The following is a 17,927-nucleotide window of genomic DNA, read 5'->3' on the forward strand; positions in this document are numbered from 1 at the left end:
AGTTATTCATGGATTCTTAGGCAACGCAAGAGATAATAACTACGCTGAGATGGTGACAGTAAAATACCATCAACTCTGATGCAACATGTCCCTAAAATCCATTGTCTCCACTCCCACCTAGACTTTTTCCCTCCTAGTTGTGGAGCTGTCAGTGATGAACACGGAGAAAGATTCCACCAGGATATTTCTGTAATGGAGCAAAGATATCAGGGCGGTTGGAATGAAGCAATGCTTGTGGATTACTGCTGGTCTGTGTGCAGGGATGCTCCGGAACTCACTTACAAGAGGCAAGCCAAAAGGAAACAATCTCATGAAGTCACCACATGATTCTCTTCACACCGAACCGCCTGCCAGGAATTCTTCCATCAATTTAGAACTCTTAGAATGTAACTGGCATTAAAAAAAATTTAAAATGCACTTTCGATGTTGTTAGCAAATGTAATTACAATGTATCATTTTCTCTTAATCCGTTAAAACAACATACTTCCACCTATTGTATATCACAGAAACTAGAGCTATTGAAAATTTTTCTTTCTCATATTTGTTTTTCTCACCCCAAAATTAGTAAGATTTGACTCAAGAAGTTAAGGAAACATTCCAAAATATTTTCTTTTATTGGCCAGTGTGATAATTATGGTGCAAACGTATGAATTCACATAGTAAGTTACATGACTTACTATAGGTGGTGATGGCAATATTAAGCTTCCTGCTGCCTCCTGATCCAGGATGGTCACCGTTGCAGTTGTTATATCTCCAAGCACAGCTTCAACGGGGTCATCAGGTCCAAGAACGAGTGAAAAGGATTCATGCCATTCTCTGTCCTCATTTGATAGAATTTCCACTTTGAAAAAGATGTGATCAACACCTGAAAATAGTGATGCATGGAATCAGAATTTGCTTCTTGAGTTTTAAATAGTAGAAAACTAAAATTTATAGAAAATGTAATTCTAATAAATCAGAAGCTAGACAGACAGCATATTAAAGCTTCTAATACACGTAAGACTTGGAAACACAAAAATGGCAGATTTTGGACAGTTCGGGGAAAACTCTATGGCACCATGGTGGTGTCTGTCAGTCATCTTGGTGGCAACTGTCTTGGATTCAGCCCAAGGAACACGAATGGAAATGAGGTCATGGGATGCATGATTTAAGGGCAGAATGTCATCAGAAATTGATATATCTAGTCATTTTTTTTAATAGTTATGGATGATGTCATGTTGAGGATTAATAAAGTTGGATTATGGGGTATGGAAAACACCAATCATGTGTATTTCCAGGTACTAGAAGATTCCATTAGCAATCCAGGACAGAACTGAGATCATCCTGATAGTCGTTAACAGACGTTTACAGGAGACGGCCGAGGCTTTCAATAAAGTACACTCAGGAGGATAGCCAGGGAGCGCATGAACTTCACACATCCTCTGCTGCAGCTGCAGTTTGTATGGGGGTCACTTGTGTGTCTTGAGGGGGTCCTGAACAGTTGGTTGACCCACACAAGGCTCCAATGCCAGTCTCCTGGTGCTTCTCTACGGAGTCTTTGTGAAAAAAACTAACATAATTGTCAACAGCTTGGAAACAGAGCATGGACGACCAGTTCTCTATTCGTTCTGGATGCTACTAATTTCCCTGAACTTTTGTATCAGTTGTCTTGGTGTTCTTGATAGAAAACAGTTGCAGATATTGAAAAAATGACTGCACCTATCAATTTCTGATGAAGTTCTACCCTTAAATCATGTACCCCATGACCCCCTTTCCATTGAAGTTTCTTGGGCTAAATTCAAGATGACACGAACATGGCTGACAGGCACCACCATAGTGCCAAAAAAGTGCCCTCCCCCAGTCACCTAAGTGCTCTACAAAGTTTCTTGTTACTTGTATCTCTTGTTCCTTCAGAAGATATTCCTGGTGACCCCAGATTTGTGAATCCCATATTTTCTACACATAGTATGTATAATTTAACACGTGTGTATGTATGTTTGTGTGTGTACATTGGAGCTATAGAAAGACAACTTACCCGGAATAAACTTAAGGACTCTGCTTTTTGGATAGTAGTCGACTCCTGACTGGGCAGATCCATCTCTTGTGCTACAGCGGACTTTTGATGTTCTGTTCTTGTCCCCTCTTCTTATTACTTTTACATTTAAAATGGCTACTCCATCTGGTTCTTGGGGCTCTCTAATCTGATAAGTAGAATCCTCAAATTCAATAGTGGGTGCTATGGGGAAAGACATATTGAATATCGTTACCAAATCTACTGTATATCAGGCAGCTCGATAAAACAAACAGCTGATTATATAGTCTTTGCATTTACTACAAACATACTGAAATCTGTTTATTGGTGATCGCTCTGCTGCAATCATAGCACTTACCATCCTCATCATTTGAAATGGTAATGGTAGCCATATCTATTCTCCCAATTTTTGCTCCACTCCAGTGATTTCCGAGAGGATTGCTTAGGTAGATCTTAAACTGCTCTTCTGGCTCAAACACCAAGTCATCATTGATGAAGATTGTGCAGTTTTTCAGCTGTTAAGGACAAAAGGAATACATTTCATGGGTGTTAAGTGATTTCTGCGTTGTTTTATAATTATACCCTTAAGATTTGCTATCTATGACTTAATGATCAGTGAGTGGATTCTCACTGTCACCTCAGTAACAAACCACAAGCTGTCATTCAGAATTCACTGAAGGAGATTGTACCAGACTCCTATTGAAAACATAAATGGAGGATTATTGACATTTTTCTATCCCTGCACCCCTCACCAGATTGCCTGTCACAGTCTGGAGGTCTCATATGTATACTGCAATCACTTCCATGCAGTGCAGCCTGCAGTCTGATGCTTTTCAGGCACCATCTTAATGCAGAGATATGTCCTTGCTTTCTCTGTTCTGTGCTTTCAATCTGATGATAGATCAGCAATGCATGATATGAGCAGCTAGAGCCTGTATCATTTCTGCCTGCTGGGAGGACACTGCCATTACCATCTATATTCACCTAAATAAGCTACAGACCATAAGTATACAGTCAGCAGGACGAGCTCTTATCTTATAACTGTGTGACGGAACCAGTGCAGGTCAGAAATGAGATCACCGGACCACCCGAGGAGCAGGACTCCAGGAGTTTCAGATAGAAGAGAATTACTAAACCAGGTAGTACCAGCCAACATATATATACTGGAGGGATAGCCACATAATGAGTGAAGAAAAATGGCACCAGAGTACTGTCTTTGAAAAACCTTAAAGATGATGTCAGTTTTCAAAAGAAAGGTAAAGAATAAGTAAAGCTGGCCAATGGGGCAAAGTTTGATCCCATCTAATACTGTCAAGATTTTCTGTATATTCAATATTGCTGATCTGCCCTTTTTAAACCTGAGCTGATTGGGGAGATCAACCTGGGAAGGATCAACGCTAGACGATCTGCCAAGACTTTGGAAAGTAGTTTTAGGCCTGTATTAATCAAGGATATTGGCCTATAAGGTGAAGGCGATAGTAAATCTTTACCAGGCTTGGGAAGAACTTCTAGATAAGCTAAATTAGTGTATGGCGGTATTTCTGTTCTCTGCATCCATCCGTTGTATAACTGTAGTAACACAGGGGACAATAGGTCTTTCAGTATTTGCTTTGTGATTCTTTAGGGCAAATGCCCACGGATGGATGCTGCCGTGTTTCATGTGGCGGAAATCCGCAGCGTTATCCCGCAGCTATTATGTTCTATTGAACCTAATAGCTCAATGTTCATGCTGCAGAATTCCATCGGGGAACTCCGCAGCATGAAAGGAATCACGGCATGCTCTAATTGCTGTAGAAAAACACGTGGTCGGAGTAAATTGAAGCTGTCCGTCACGCGATACTCCTGCTGTGACCACAGCGGAAGTATAGCGTGATTACGCGTCACCATGTCATCGCCCACTGCCGGCGCATCATGCGCTGAACTGCGCATGCGCGGCGAATCCGGAGAGGTGAGTATGGGGTCTTTTGGGGCGCCGTGTCAGACTCTGCTGTGATATTCTGCTGGTGGAGTCCGCCACGACCGTTGGTATGAGGCCTTAAGGAGAGAATGTCACAGTCCAATTCTCCTTTAGTGACTGGAGAGTTCATCGCACATCTTTTTGGCTCAGATGACTGAGACAAGGTAACAGTATCCGATTTCCTGGTCTACTATAAAGTTGTGTGTAGAAGTGTTGGACAACATCATTTTTTTAATCTTAGGATGGAGTTTGTTTTCTCCCTGTGCTATCAATAAGGGCTGATATGTGAGACGAGGCATATTGCCAAACACACCAACTTTATCACCATAGCAAACTAATTGGGCCTCCTGGAATGCTCCCATCAATATAACCAGAATTCATCATTTACCGTAGCCATAGACCAAGCAGATATAGTTTGAACAGAGAGGGCCATCAGGAAGGCTGAATAAGAACTGACAACTGACAGCTAAATTCTGCAAGTTTAGACTTTACCTCTTTATTACGTGAGGTTTAATATGCCTCGAATGGTTGCCTTTGTCATCTCACAGTACAATTGGGGATTATCCTTCTGTTCTTGGTTAGTAGATTCATATTCTCACCACCATCCCAACCAAAAACTGCCTGTTGTCATCTGCTGCTAAATAGGTGGGGAAACATCAAAAATACTCGGTTTCCATGGGGACAGTATCTGCCAGGTAATTACTACTGGAGAACATTGTGCCCCCCAAAAAGGTGTTCAAAGCCTTTAACCCCTTAGTGACATAACTAATTTTACCCATACAAAAACAGTAAATTGTTTCATCTTTTATGTCATAACGTTATTTTCTTGTCGGTGTAGCTGTATGGGACCTTTTGTTTTGCGGTACGAGTTCTAGCTTTATAGGAACCAATTTTGGGCGCATAAAATGTAATAAATAACTTTTGTTAATTTTTTAAGGTTGGGGTAATGGAAAAAAAAAAGCTACTGCGTTTCCCTTTTTTTTGGGAGGGTTATTTTTACGGCGTTGACCATGTAGTATAAATATTATGTTAACTTTATTCTATGGGTCGCATTATGATTACAACACTATCAAATATATAGATTTTTCATGTCTTCCTATATACCCCCCCCCCTATTTTTTTTTTTTTTTTTTTAATAAATGTCCACATTCCAAAACCATGGCATTTTTAATCTTATGTTGACAGAGCTGTATGGGAGTCCTCGCACATGGGGTAAATGCTGTGGAATGTCCGTATCGTATTTTTCGGTAGAAATTCCACAGCAGTTACAGTATAAGCCATGTGGACTAGATTTAAAAAGCCTCATCCGCACTGAGCAATCCATAGTGTATTTTAAATATGCCGTGGATTCCAAATCTGCAGCATGTCTATTTATGCCGTGGATTCTGACTTCAAACTTTGAAACCTGCCGCAAATCTGCAACAAAATCCACACCATTTAGGTGCGAATTCTCTTCACTGCGGATTTTCTGTGCATTAGCGGTCCAGTTTCTGCTGCAGAGAGCCCACAGTGGATATGCTTTGTATGAAGGCACCCTATGCAGGCTTGTGTTTTGTGGGAAAACTTGTTTTTTTATTGGTAGCATTTTGAGGTCTGTACGACATTTTGATTGCATTCCATTTCTGTTTTTGGGAGGCAAGATGAAGAGAAAACCAGCTATTTTGGATTTCTTTTTCACAAAAGTTTCTGTGATAGATAAGTAATAAAATATGTTATAGTGCAGGTTGCTACAGATGTGGCCTGACTAATTATGTTCAGTTTCTTTAAAAATATTTTCAATATTTAAAGAATTGCATAAGGAGAAAAACATATTCTCTTGTAAAACCACTTAGATGCTGCGGTTATCACTGGACCGCGGCATCTGCAGGATTAAGCTGCATAGAGGAGTGACTAGATGAGCAAGTGATGTTAGAGAGAGCAAATATGTTCTCTCATTAATAAAAGGGGGAGCTAACAAACAGAAGTCAGTGTTACCCTTCCTCTGGGACAAGGGGACAGATAGGAGAATCACAGATCATTCTCTGCTGCCTGCTCGTTCCTCGCTGCCTCCCTGCTCTGCATACAAATTGGTGTAAAAAGCTGTAAATTCAGAATTACAGCTGTCACTTTGAATGGCTGTAGCTTTTATTCTGTCTCTGTTACAGCCAATATTATTGGCTCTAAAATAACACCAAATGCGTGGCTGTAGCCACGATACAAATGGAGCTATGGTAGAATGAGCTCTATTGGTCCAACACTTCAACCCTTTGCAATCCAATTTCGGATTCAGGGTTTCCTAGGGGGGGCTTTCTCTTACTGCCATTATACAATGGTGCCATCTGCTGGCTAGAGCCAGTACTGCGGTATGGAACATGCTGGAGACGCCCCCGACAACAGAGCGGCCAACAATATACAGTAAGAATACCCTGCCGGATGTCTTCCGACATCGAAGCTGTACAGCCTTCAATCAGAATGTCTTCAGACGTCAGACAGTGGATTGCAAGCTGCCCGGAAGATGCTCCTTTTCACATTCTTTACATGAATATAACCAATATAGATACATACTTTTTCCCCCTTCAAGAATATAACCCGGGAGTCATCAGAATTTCTTCTTTCTTCAAAGTCATCCATCACTTGAGCAGATTGAGACTGTGTGTAACAACGTACTGAAGACTCATAACTTAAGTCTCCCGTACGTATGACAGGAACATGCAGCAATTCATCCTTCTCCTTTACGGTGAAGACGTCTTTAGCAAACTGCATGCTGGAAACTAGAGGGAAACATTAAGCAGTGAAATATTCCAGAAGAACAGAAGATTACATGAAATAAAATGTTGCTCAAATGTATCTAAGAAGCATTTATCTTCACGGAGCAGATTGTGTTTTCTAAAACAAAGTTTGCAGCATGAAGCCTGGATTTACAGCTCATCCTGCCGTAGGCACTAAACCCGATTAAAGGCATATTTACACATATCTACACCCTACCATGTCAACACATTATTGGGTGAATGGGGAATGGTTCATTCATCAGCAATTTTAGGGTCCCGATTTCCTGCTCTATCATGGTGCCAAAACAGAACCCTCACATGACGGAACGGAACGGAAGACAACACACACATACAACACACACAACACACACACACAAACACACAAACAACACACACAATTAACCCTTTCCAATCCATTTATTTTTTCTCATCCATTCTCCCCAGCTCCAAATTAATTGGAGCTGGGGAGAATGGATGAGAAAAAATAAATTTTCCCTGCACCCTCCTGAACTGACAGAGTTCAGGAGGGTGCAGGTGCTCACCGCACCGTGGAGGGATCTGCTTACCTGTCCGGCGTCTTCCGCATTCTCCCTTCTGCCTCGGCGATCATGTGACCGCTGGGGTCAGGTGGCACCCAGCGGTCACATGATTGCCGGGCCGGGAGGCAGAAGGGAGAATGCGGAAGACGCCGAACAGGTAAGCAGGTCCCCCCACGGGGCAGGCCCCGACTCAGCGGTCACATGATCGCCGGACAGAATATCCTGCATTACATAGCGCTAATTGAGCGCTATGTAATGTCTAAAGGAGAAGGCAGTAAGGGTTAAAAACCCTTTCTGCCTTCTCCTCGGGGTCCTTGTTGATGATCATTGCAGGAGTGCATCTGCACCCGATGTGTCTGATGATCGATGTGTCTGATGATCGGGTGCAGATGCACTCCTGCACTGCAGTGTCGGGCCTTCCCCGACATCGGAGCTGTGGAGGGAAATTATGATGTCGGGGCAGGCCCGACATTGGATTGCAAAGGGTTAAATATATTTATAGTGTCTGCACCAAATTTACAGATCATACTAACCTTTTATATACTTTATACATTCTTACAAAACAGACCAAAAGCAAGCTATAGGAATGTGCCCCAATAATACTAATATGCCCAATTCTAGCCTCATTAGTACAGTACAGAATATAAAAAGCATGCACTTTCTATAAAGACTACCTATTAGTCAAATAGTTACATTAAAATAACAGTCATGACAGTCTCTTGAACCCCACATAAACACATCTCAACTATTTGCATGATCAGTAAAACGTATCTCACCATCCTGATAGGTATCGTTGATCACAACCGTTGCCTGAAATGGTTTTGAGAGTTCAGCCCCTTGTGGAGAGCTGAGGAACACCACAAACGTCTCCAAACCCTCGATGACCGGATGCTGCGTATCATCAAGTACAGACAGGGTACAATGCTGCAACGTCCAAACAAACAATATGTTAAGCAGTACATCTTGTTTCTTTCATATAGCAATTCAATTCCTTAGGGACCAAGTACAGTAAATTTATGACACTTGGTCCTGGGCTTTAATCACAGCTGACAGTAAAAAATACGGCACGGAATTAAAGCTCCTGCAATGTAGCAGAAGCAAGTTGGGTCCTCGGGTATTAGTCACAGCCGATGGCTCGGAGGACAAGGCAGAAGCAATTTTTAACTGCTTCTGCCTTCTCTTTTGCAAACTATCTAGCGCTCAATCTATATTACTATGTAAGCTCCAAACATTTTTTTTTAGTATTTCAAATGGCAGGAAGAGCTGCTGCAGAACACTTCAGGGTGCTTGCCAATAAATAGCAATAATCCAAAATAGTCCAAAATGTAAAAGTAGTACAAAATATCAACCCTCTATGCCCCCTCAGGACTAACATTAAATGTATCATTATAGAAGATCACAGTTGTAAAGTGCTGATCAAGCTGAATGGTGCAACTATCCAGGATTCCCTAATAGGAACCTGTATAGACCAATGATTAGGGATCCCCTGTTGGGGGTTTATACTACTCTTTCCCGGCAAAAATCACCTATTTTGCCTTGTTAGAACTGCTGACGAAGCCATTAGGGGATACGTGTGGGGTTTATGGGTCCCTCTGGACACACAGAGGAGGCATCAATACTGCAAAATAGGGAATAAGTGCCGGGAAGATGAGGTATAACCGCCAATGGGGAACTTCTAACCACTGGTCTCCGCACCTCTATCTGATGGGAGTATATAGGGTTTATTAGGGTCTATTAGCGTTCCTGGTTTAAAAAGATGAAATACAGATTATGTATTAATGGCCTAATAGACGTCATTTGTCTGTGAGATTGTTTTCTTTTTAAGTACTAATTGCTTCTATGAGAAGACAAACACCGTTTCTTTAATGGGCTTATCTTATAGTAAGAGCAGCGTATTCAGATTATTGGGATAAACCTGAGAAAAAGTGCAAAAACACATACAATGTTAGAACAGGTTGGTTGGGGTGTAGATGTAACGGACAGGCACTGCATATCCATCAACCGACTGATGGGATTCTGATGACACGAGAGCGCTCTGTCCTACCCGTCACCGACAGGTTTAAGGAACATCATAAACCCGCATTATCTATAATATTAGTGGGGAATTACTGGAATTGGTCCGCTCTTCCACAACAGAGGAAGAGATACATTTATAGGCGCCTGTATTACTATAAATGTAGCCATAATTAAACTGCATTAATGCCAGACTGACGAGCACAGATAGAAGAAGTCTGCTCATTTTATTCTAACGGGCCCCGCAGCTTCCTCACCGGCTCAACAACATTTTAATTGAATAATAAGTAGGATTATGGACGGTTTAATTAAGGCTGGCACGGCATTATAAAATGAAGTGCGTCTCTAGAGGTCTTTAAAAACGTTCTCATAAAATGAAGGTTTACTGGGTGGAGAAGGGTTTGCGGAGGATACACTAAGTAAATGCTCATTGCTTTGCATTAGCTTAATATTTAAAGAACAACACGGCCTCCTCCGCAGTCATGTAGTGGGAACGAGCTCAATTCACAGCAGTCCTCATTTGGGATAAAGATGTGTCCATACTTGTGGAACAATTAGTGTATGTATATAGAGAATGTGAAGAGGCATCTGAAAGGTTAGGTATGCTTTAACCCCTTGAGTGGCACGCCCGGAAATTTTCCGGGTCGAGCTCCACTGCTCATAGCAACATAGCCCGGAAGATTTCTGGGCTATGTATCACTATGGGAGCTTCAGAGCACAATGCCACAAGCTGTGACAGTGTGCTCTGCCTGCACAGACCCACATAGAGCAGTGCAGGACTTTGAAAAACCAGCAGAAGATATTGCCGACATGCCGGCAATCTCCTGGTTTGTTTACAGGTTGCCATAGAGACCATCGGCTTGTCAGAAGCAAGCCGATGGTCTCTGTGGCAGGGACAGCTTGGTGCTTGGCTGTCAGAGGACAAGCAGGCACCAGCTCTTACAGCAGAGATCAGAGAAAACCTCCGATCTCTGCTGTGTTAACCCTTTACATGCTGCAGTCTATGTGACTGCAGCATGTAAAGGGCTGTCACTGCAGCATGTAAAGGGCTGTCACCATCGGACCCCCGGAATGTGATCAGGGGGTCCTGATGGGTCCCTGTGGAAGTCCCCTAAAGGGACAAAAAAAAAAAAAAAGTTAAAAAATTATAAAAAAAAAATATAAAAACACTTGTCTCCCTTTACTTTGTAAAAAATCAAAAATACAATCACACATGCGGTATCCGTGTGCGTCGTAATGACCCAGAGAAGGAAGTTAATACATTATTTAACCCCTTAATGACATGGCCCCTTTTTTTCTTTTTTCCCCATTTCTTTTTTTCCTCCCCCGTTTAAAAAAATCACAACTTGTCCCGCAAAAAACAAGCCCTCATATGGCCATGTCAATGGAAAAATGAAAAAGTTATGGCTCTTGAGACGCAACTGCAAAATTAGTTGAAATTCAATAATTAGACCATTTTAAAAAACCTGCCCTGGTGGGTCTGACAGGGTGGTAGGAAACCCGCCACTCAAGGGGTTAAAGCAAGGCGATTACTTAAATATAAAGCACCACTAATGACAACTTGATACAGTATTGTTTCATCTGCATATTAGCACTGTTACCCGAATAGCTTCAAGCGCTTTTGAAATAATTAATTAACAAAGAGTACATATAGAATAGTAGCTCTGTAGCAAAAATCTGAACAGCTTGCCTGAGGATTCACAGCACCAAATCCCCCAACCCGAGCAATTAAACTGCATTTCATCTCTCCATTCTTTAGAGGTTAGGACAGAGGGAGGTCCTTTTGGACATTTCTCCATTCGTAATTTTGAAATTTTGGAAAGGGGAAGTCATATACTGGGTCACATTACCTATAGATCAGGAGGGGTGTTATGTCTCCTTAAGGAGAGCACCCAAAAAGTGTGTGGAGACACCTAGGGTGTGAGTGAGTCGGGAGATGGCATAGTCTCTCCCCAAGGAGAGCACTCAAAAGGGGTGTGGGGACACCTAGAAGGTGAGTGAGGGAACTCATAAGGCCATGCAAGCTCCTCTGGGTAATTTATGCAAATAAGGAAGATGGAAGTATACCTCTGACGTGGGTCAGGAAGGGTGTCGTTTCTCCTTAAGGAGAGCACCCAAAAAGTGTGTGGAGACACCTAAGGGGTAAGTGGGGAGAGACTTTGCCCATCCCCCGACCAACTCACCCCCTAGGTGTCTCCGTACACTTTTCGGTTGCTCTCCTTAAGGAGACATAACACCACTCCTGACCCACGTCGCAGGCCTCTCACCAGCTAAGCCAGAAACCTACTGCACACTGATGAGTGGCAAACAACCTGAAACAGCTGTCCGTGTATGGTTTTCTGGCTTGGTTTGCTATTCCCAGTCATTGTTAAGACTTGTTAAAAAGTCACATTGATTTGAAGGAATGCTGCCATCCAATAGGTGGCACTGCAGAGGTAGTCTTCCATCCTCCTTATTTGCATTACCTATGGAAAAACATGATGGGCTATCCCCAGGTGTGTCCCTCCTTCTACTCATGGCATTTCAGGACTAATACAACACAAATATATACATAGAATACTGTCTAATACACTCAAGTGATTACTTGCCTCTACAGTTTTTCCAGGTTTAAACTCAATTTTTTTGGAGCTAGGTATGTAGTCAATTCCTGGAGTAGCAGAAGGTGGATCTGAAGGGCGAGTGGCACACCATACGGATGTTGGCACAGAGAGGTCTGGCCCAATACGCATCACTGGTATCTCAACAGAGCCTGTTGGACAGGAGAATAAAGTACATCAGGATACAAATCACAGCTGACCATATACATAACTAAATAGTGGTGCACTTATATACCGTGTTTCCCCGAAAAGAGGCACAGGGTCTTATTTTCCGGGAATGTCTTATACTCACCTAGCAGGCGCCATCTGATGCCCTCCCACTGGGCTGCTGCGCTCCGGCAGGCTTCCGTGCAGTCCTCAATGCCGATGCAGCATCTCTTGCTGGTGACGGGGCTTGAATACCCCGCCTTCAGCAAGCGTTTGGTTCAGGAGCATTGTCTCAGACCCCTTTTTTCCCCTAAAGTAATCAACCTTGTTCACACACAAGGACTCTTCTTAGGTCAGACTCCTGGCACTGTAAGTTTGTCAGGTGGGTAGTCCCCATCAGTGACTGACAATGGATGACATAAGGCTGTCAATCAAGTCTTCACCCATTGATAGTGTATGGTGGGTACTGCCCACTTGATGGGCTCACTGCAAAGGATGCCAGATCTAAGAAGAGCCCACCCAGACTAACAGAAGCAAGTTTGAAAAAAAGAGAAAAACAGGGATAGATTCAGTAGCGCCATAGTTGCAGAACTATGCAGCCAGTCCTGCTGACTTTACATGTTAACAGGTCCTATTTAAGACCTTACTACTGATGCGCCCGGCAGTGCTGCACCAATAGTGCTTGCTGATACTGACAGAATCAAACTACTAACGACCACTTGTCTTAATGTATGTGTGTGAGTGCTTCTCATGCTCTGCCCCTGCTGATGTCATTGCTCCACCCCGTAATGACGTCATTGAAGGTCCTACAACATATATAAAACACAGAGCCTGACCGACAGAAAAACAACACAGTTGGGGCTCTTGGAAGGGGAGGACAAAAATAACACACGGAGAATACAACTAAGCTATTATTATCTCAGAAGACACAACTCAGTAGTCCTGACAGAAGACAACAACCTACCACCACCACAGAGATTCAGTGGGCTAATGGACCTGTAGTGATATTACTGCTGTGGGAGGAGCCAAGCTGTGTGTGTGATGGGTAGGGTGTAGTATAGCTGTGTGTGATGTGTAGGGATCATAATGCATGTACCATGTAGCAGAGCTGGGTGTGTACATGTACTATGTAGCAGAGCTGCGTGTGTAATGTGTGGGGTGTAGTAGAGCAGTGTGTGTACGTGTATCATGTAGAAGAGCTGTGTGTGTACATGTACTATGTAGCAGAGCTGTGTGTGTAATGTGTGTGGTGTAGTAGAGCTGTGTGTGTGCATGCACCATGTAGCAGAGCTGTGTGGCGCATTGCGCGACCAGAAACACTGGTACTATAATTTCCTACACAACTTAAAAGTCCTGACAGAACACATTGACCTACCACCACCACAGAGATCCGGTGGGCTGAAGCACCTGTGGTGATGTCACTGCTGTGGGAGGAGCCAAGCTGTGTTGGTCTTTTGTGGTAATCAAGCTACTGTGAGAGTGATGTGCCACCAGAAACACTGGGATTATAATGTCCTAATAATTATTAGTATTTTCATATAGTGCATAACACACCGAGAGATAGTGTGTATAAATGACTGGAGACACTCATTGAGAGGACTTGTCATTGGATAGTGGATGACGCTACTTGCCGCCTCGCTTTGGTTGGTCCTGTCTTGGACGGAGGTAGTGTGGGATCAAGGGGCAGTTCAGAATATGATCAGTCTTCTATTGGTGCAGCACTGCCAGGTCCTCAAGTGTGGGCGGATCTTTGAGCTTAAATGTTCGGAATTCGTGACGGCGCTGGCAAATCTCTATAGGATACCAGCCTATCATCAGGGCCGAGCAACTGTTTTCTCTAGCTTTAACCCCTTGAGTGGCGGGTTTCCTACCACCCTGTCGTGCCCACCAGGGCAGGTTTTTTAAAATGGTCTAATCATTGAATTTCAACTAATTTTGCAGTTGCGTCTCAAGAGCCATAACTTTTTCATTTTTCCATTGACATGGCCATATAAGGGCTTGTTTTTTGCGGGACAAGTTGTGATTTTTTAAACAGGGGGGAGGAAAAAAAGAAATGGGGATAAAAGAAAAAAAGGGGCCATGTCATTAAGGGGTTAAATAATGTATTAACTTCCTTCTCTGGGTCATTACGACGCATGGATACCACATGTGTGATTGTTTTTTTGATTTTTTTACAAAGTAAAGGGAGACAAGTGTTTTTATTATTTTTTTTATAATTTTTTAATTTTTTTTTTTTGTCCCTTTAGGGGTCTTCCACAGGGACCCATCAGGACCCCTGATCACATTCTGGGGGTCCGATGGTGACAGCCCTTTACATGCTGCAGTAACAGCCCTTTTACATGCTACAGTCACATAGACTGCAGCATGTAAGGGGTTAACACAGCAGAGATCAGAGGTTTTCTCTGATCTCTGCTGTAAGAGCTGGTACCTAGCTGTCCTCTGACAGCTAACAACCAGCTCTCCCTGCCACAGAGACCATCGGCTTGCTTCTGACAAGCCGATGGTCTCTATGGCAACCTGTAAACAAAGCAGGAGATTGCCGACATATCGGCAATATCTTCTGCTGGTTTTTCAAAGCCCTTGCTTTGTTCTCTCTGGGTCTGTGCAGGCAGAGCACACTGTCACAGCTTGTGGCATTGTGCTCTGCAGCTCCCATAGTGATACATAGCCCGGAAATCTTCCGGGCTATGTTGCTATGAGCAGTGGAGCTCGTCCCGGAAATTTTCCGGGCGTGGCACTCAAGGGGTTAATTAGAGATGAGCGAACGTACTCGTTACGAGTACTTACGTACCCGAGTACCGCCATTTTCGAGTACTTCAGTACTCGGGTGAAAAGATTCGGGGGGCGCCGGGGGGCGGGGAGAGGCGTGGCGGTGCGGGGGGTAGCAGCGGGGAACAGGGGGGAGCCCTCTCTCTCTCCCTCTCCCCCCCACTCCCCACTGCCACCCCCCGTGCTGCCGCCGCGCCCCCCGAATCTTTTCACCCGAGTACTGAAGTACTCGAAAATGGCGGTACTCGGGTGCGTAAGTACTCGTAACGAGTACGTTCGCTCATCTCTAGGGTTAATCTATTCCATTCTGGGATCCTGATGAGATATACAGGTAGTAGAGCTACTGAAACTCATTGAGCCAGTGTTGGATAAGGTATTGGGCTAGAGATTCTCTGATATCAAGTTAATTTGCACAGAGAAGAGAAATTGATGTCCTGAGAACCCGGTCTCTGCGTACTGGAGGTACTGGGGGTATACCAGGAGTTGGGAATGGGTGGGGTTAGAGAGCCAATTAACCATCTTGGTCCTCTGCTGCAAAAACTAGCACCCATAGCTTTGTATAAGGGGCACCCTGCCTCCAGTTGATCTACATTACGGATTGCTATATATGCATTTCCAGCAACCACATATAGAGCAGATTTTTTGAATACTATATAATTATCAGCTTAGGTTTTTAACTAAATAGTTAAACCACAATTAATAAAATGTAAAGTTTCAGTGGATTCTCATAGTGTTAATTAAGGGAGAATTCCCTGGGTGCCTTCCAGTGATTAAGATGGTCTTGCTATAAAATCAAAATCAGCTTCAGATGATTTTGACATTTTTTGTAATTACTACTGCTAGTTTAATGTTTGCGAGGGCATGTACTGGATGATGTAGATGCAGTATAATCTAATATTACATTTTGCCTCTAAATGCCCCAAAACATTCAGTTTAACTCATCTAACAGGAGGCACGAGTGCAACTACTTTGTCAGAACGCTATAAAGATGTTATTAGTAACACAACCACGACATCCGAGTACTTAGAACTTTGTCTAATTTATACCTGCATCTTCACTGACAGTAAAGGTGGCATTGCCCAAGAAAACCGTTGAGGCATCATTGGGTCCTTCAATAACGATCCTGGCAGTTGCAATGCTTCCAAGTCTAGCATTCTCTGAAGTGTCAGCAAGGGCGATCTCAAACTCTTCCTCTTCTTCATATTCGCTGTCGTCTATTAGTTTAACGTCACACGTGGACATGGTCACTCCAGGTCCAAAAGTAACACGATTTTCATTGGTCATTTCCCTGGACTTAAAGTCAGATCCCGACTGCAATGCGTAAATGCTGCTGCCTTTGGCGGATTTTGGGACTGTGTAACAAATGGTTGAAACAATGCTTCCCGGGTCACCTGTTAAAATAAACCGATGATTACAATGATGCGATTTATTACAATCCCTCAGATATTAAAGAGGATTCCCACTAAAAATGTAAAATAGTCCATATATTTGAAAATCAGAAGTTGGAGCCATAATAAGAGTTTGGGAATTACGTTCGTTTTTCTTTCAGAGATATTGACATTTTAACCCTTTGCAATCCAATTTTGGAATCAGGGTTTCCTAGGGGGCTTTCTCTTTCTGCCATTATACAATGGTGCCATCTGCTGGCTAGAGTCAGTACTGCGGTATATGACATGCTGGAGAGGCCTGCGACAAGAGAGCAGCCAGTAATATACAGTAAGAATACCTTGCTGGACATCTTCCGACATCGGAGATGTACAGCCTTTAATCAGAATGTCTTCACACGTCAGACAGTGGATTGGAAAGCGTTAAGGGGAATCAGTTATCACTAGAGATGAGTGAGCATACTTGCTAAGGACAATTACTCGAGCGAGCGCTGTCCATAGCGAGTACCTGCCCGCTCGGAAGAAAAGGTTCGGCTGCCGGCGCGGGTGAGAGGTGAGCTGCAGCAGTGAGCAGGGGGCAGCGGGAGGGGGGGGGGGGGGGAGAGGGAGAGATCTCCCCTCCGTTCCTCCCCGCCTGCCGTCGAATCTTTTCTTCCGAGCAGGCAGGTACTCGCTAAGGGCAATGCTCGATCGAGTAATTGCCCTTAGCGAGTATGCTAGCTCATCTCTAGTTATCACCTTTGACCTCCATAAAGTCAAAGATGAGGGAATAGGGAGTCCGGGAAGCTGTGTTTCATCTCACGGGGTGCCCTATTTCCTGCACTGTGTCCCCGGGAAGTTGGTGAACAAACCCAAAGTGACTCTTTTCGGATGGATTTACTAAATATTCATCTCTATGGAACCATGCACCCACATAGCAGTCTGACACGCCAACTTGGCAAGGACGTAGTGCTGGAACAGTGGCACCTGGTGAGTATTACACACAGTTCCCCAGACTCCCGTTTCCCTTACCATCTGAGCCCTATGGCGTAGCGTATGTGGCTCAAAGGTGATGATGGAATCCCTTTAAGTTCCGCTGGCTATTTTTGCAATAGTGCAGCTATATTGATTGTCCCTGTTTAATTAGCTCTTCAGAAACCGCTGGGTAAATCTGTCATTCTCTCAGCAAGCTCAATCACTAACAAAGTGACATTTGTTTCTATCAGTTGCTTAGAAGATAATGTCACAACCATTATGACTGCATTAACCCTTTCCAATCCACTGTCTGACCTCTGAAGACATTATGATTTAAGGTTGTACAGCTTTGATGTTGGTAGACGTCCGTCGGGGTTCTCTTACTGTATGTTGCCAGTAGCTCTGCTGTCAGAGCCTATCCAACGTGTAATCTCATGCAGTACTGGCTTTAGCCAGCAGATAGCGCCGTTGTATAACAGCAGAAAAAGAGTAAGCCCCCTAGGAAAACCAGGATTCAAAATGGATTGGAAAGGGTTAACTATTGTCACTTTCATAAAAACGGCTGCAGCCATAACTTCAAAATTACTACAAATAGACAACCTTTATAATTTCACTCAAAATCCTCTTAAGGCCTCAGTCACACGGGCATTTGTACGCGCGTCTGACAGTTGCGTTTGCTGGCTGCATCTAAATAGAACCAATGCCTTTGAATGGGATCGGACACATGAGCGAATTTTACATGCGCACAAATGAATTCATGAATGGATAAGTGCTGCCTCTGATTGGCTGAGCACACAGACCAATCACA

At 43.5% G+C, this 17,927-nt stretch overlaps 1 protein-coding gene across 3 annotated transcripts in view; it reads right to left on the reverse strand.

The window, feature by feature from the left end:
• The window catches only part of FRAS1 (Fraser extracellular matrix complex subunit 1), a 489,520-nt gene that overhangs the window by 33,600 nt on the left and 437,993 nt on the right, over window positions 1-17,927 (reverse strand). For all 3 annotated transcript variants that reach the window (XM_066574335.1, XM_066574336.1, XM_066574334.1), the window contains 7 exons: window positions 15,827-16,171; window positions 11,856-12,016; window positions 8,031-8,178; window positions 6,513-6,718; window positions 2,370-2,526; window positions 2,015-2,215; window positions 678-865 (listed from right to left, as the gene is read on the reverse strand). In XM_066574335.1, coding sequence (XP_066430432.1) covers window positions 678-865; window positions 2,015-2,215; window positions 2,370-2,526; window positions 6,513-6,718; window positions 8,031-8,178; window positions 11,856-12,016; window positions 15,827-16,171 — 1,406 coding nt within the window. The remainder of the gene's footprint in view (window positions 1-677; window positions 866-2,014; window positions 2,216-2,369; window positions 2,527-6,512; window positions 6,719-8,030; window positions 8,179-11,855; window positions 12,017-15,826; window positions 16,172-17,927) is intronic.

This window comes from Eleutherodactylus coqui, chromosome 7 (genome assembly GCF_035609145.1).
Source record: "Eleutherodactylus coqui strain aEleCoq1 chromosome 7, aEleCoq1.hap1, whole genome shotgun sequence".
Classification (NCBI taxonomy): domain Eukaryota; kingdom Metazoa; phylum Chordata; class Amphibia; order Anura; family Eleutherodactylidae; genus Eleutherodactylus; species Eleutherodactylus coqui.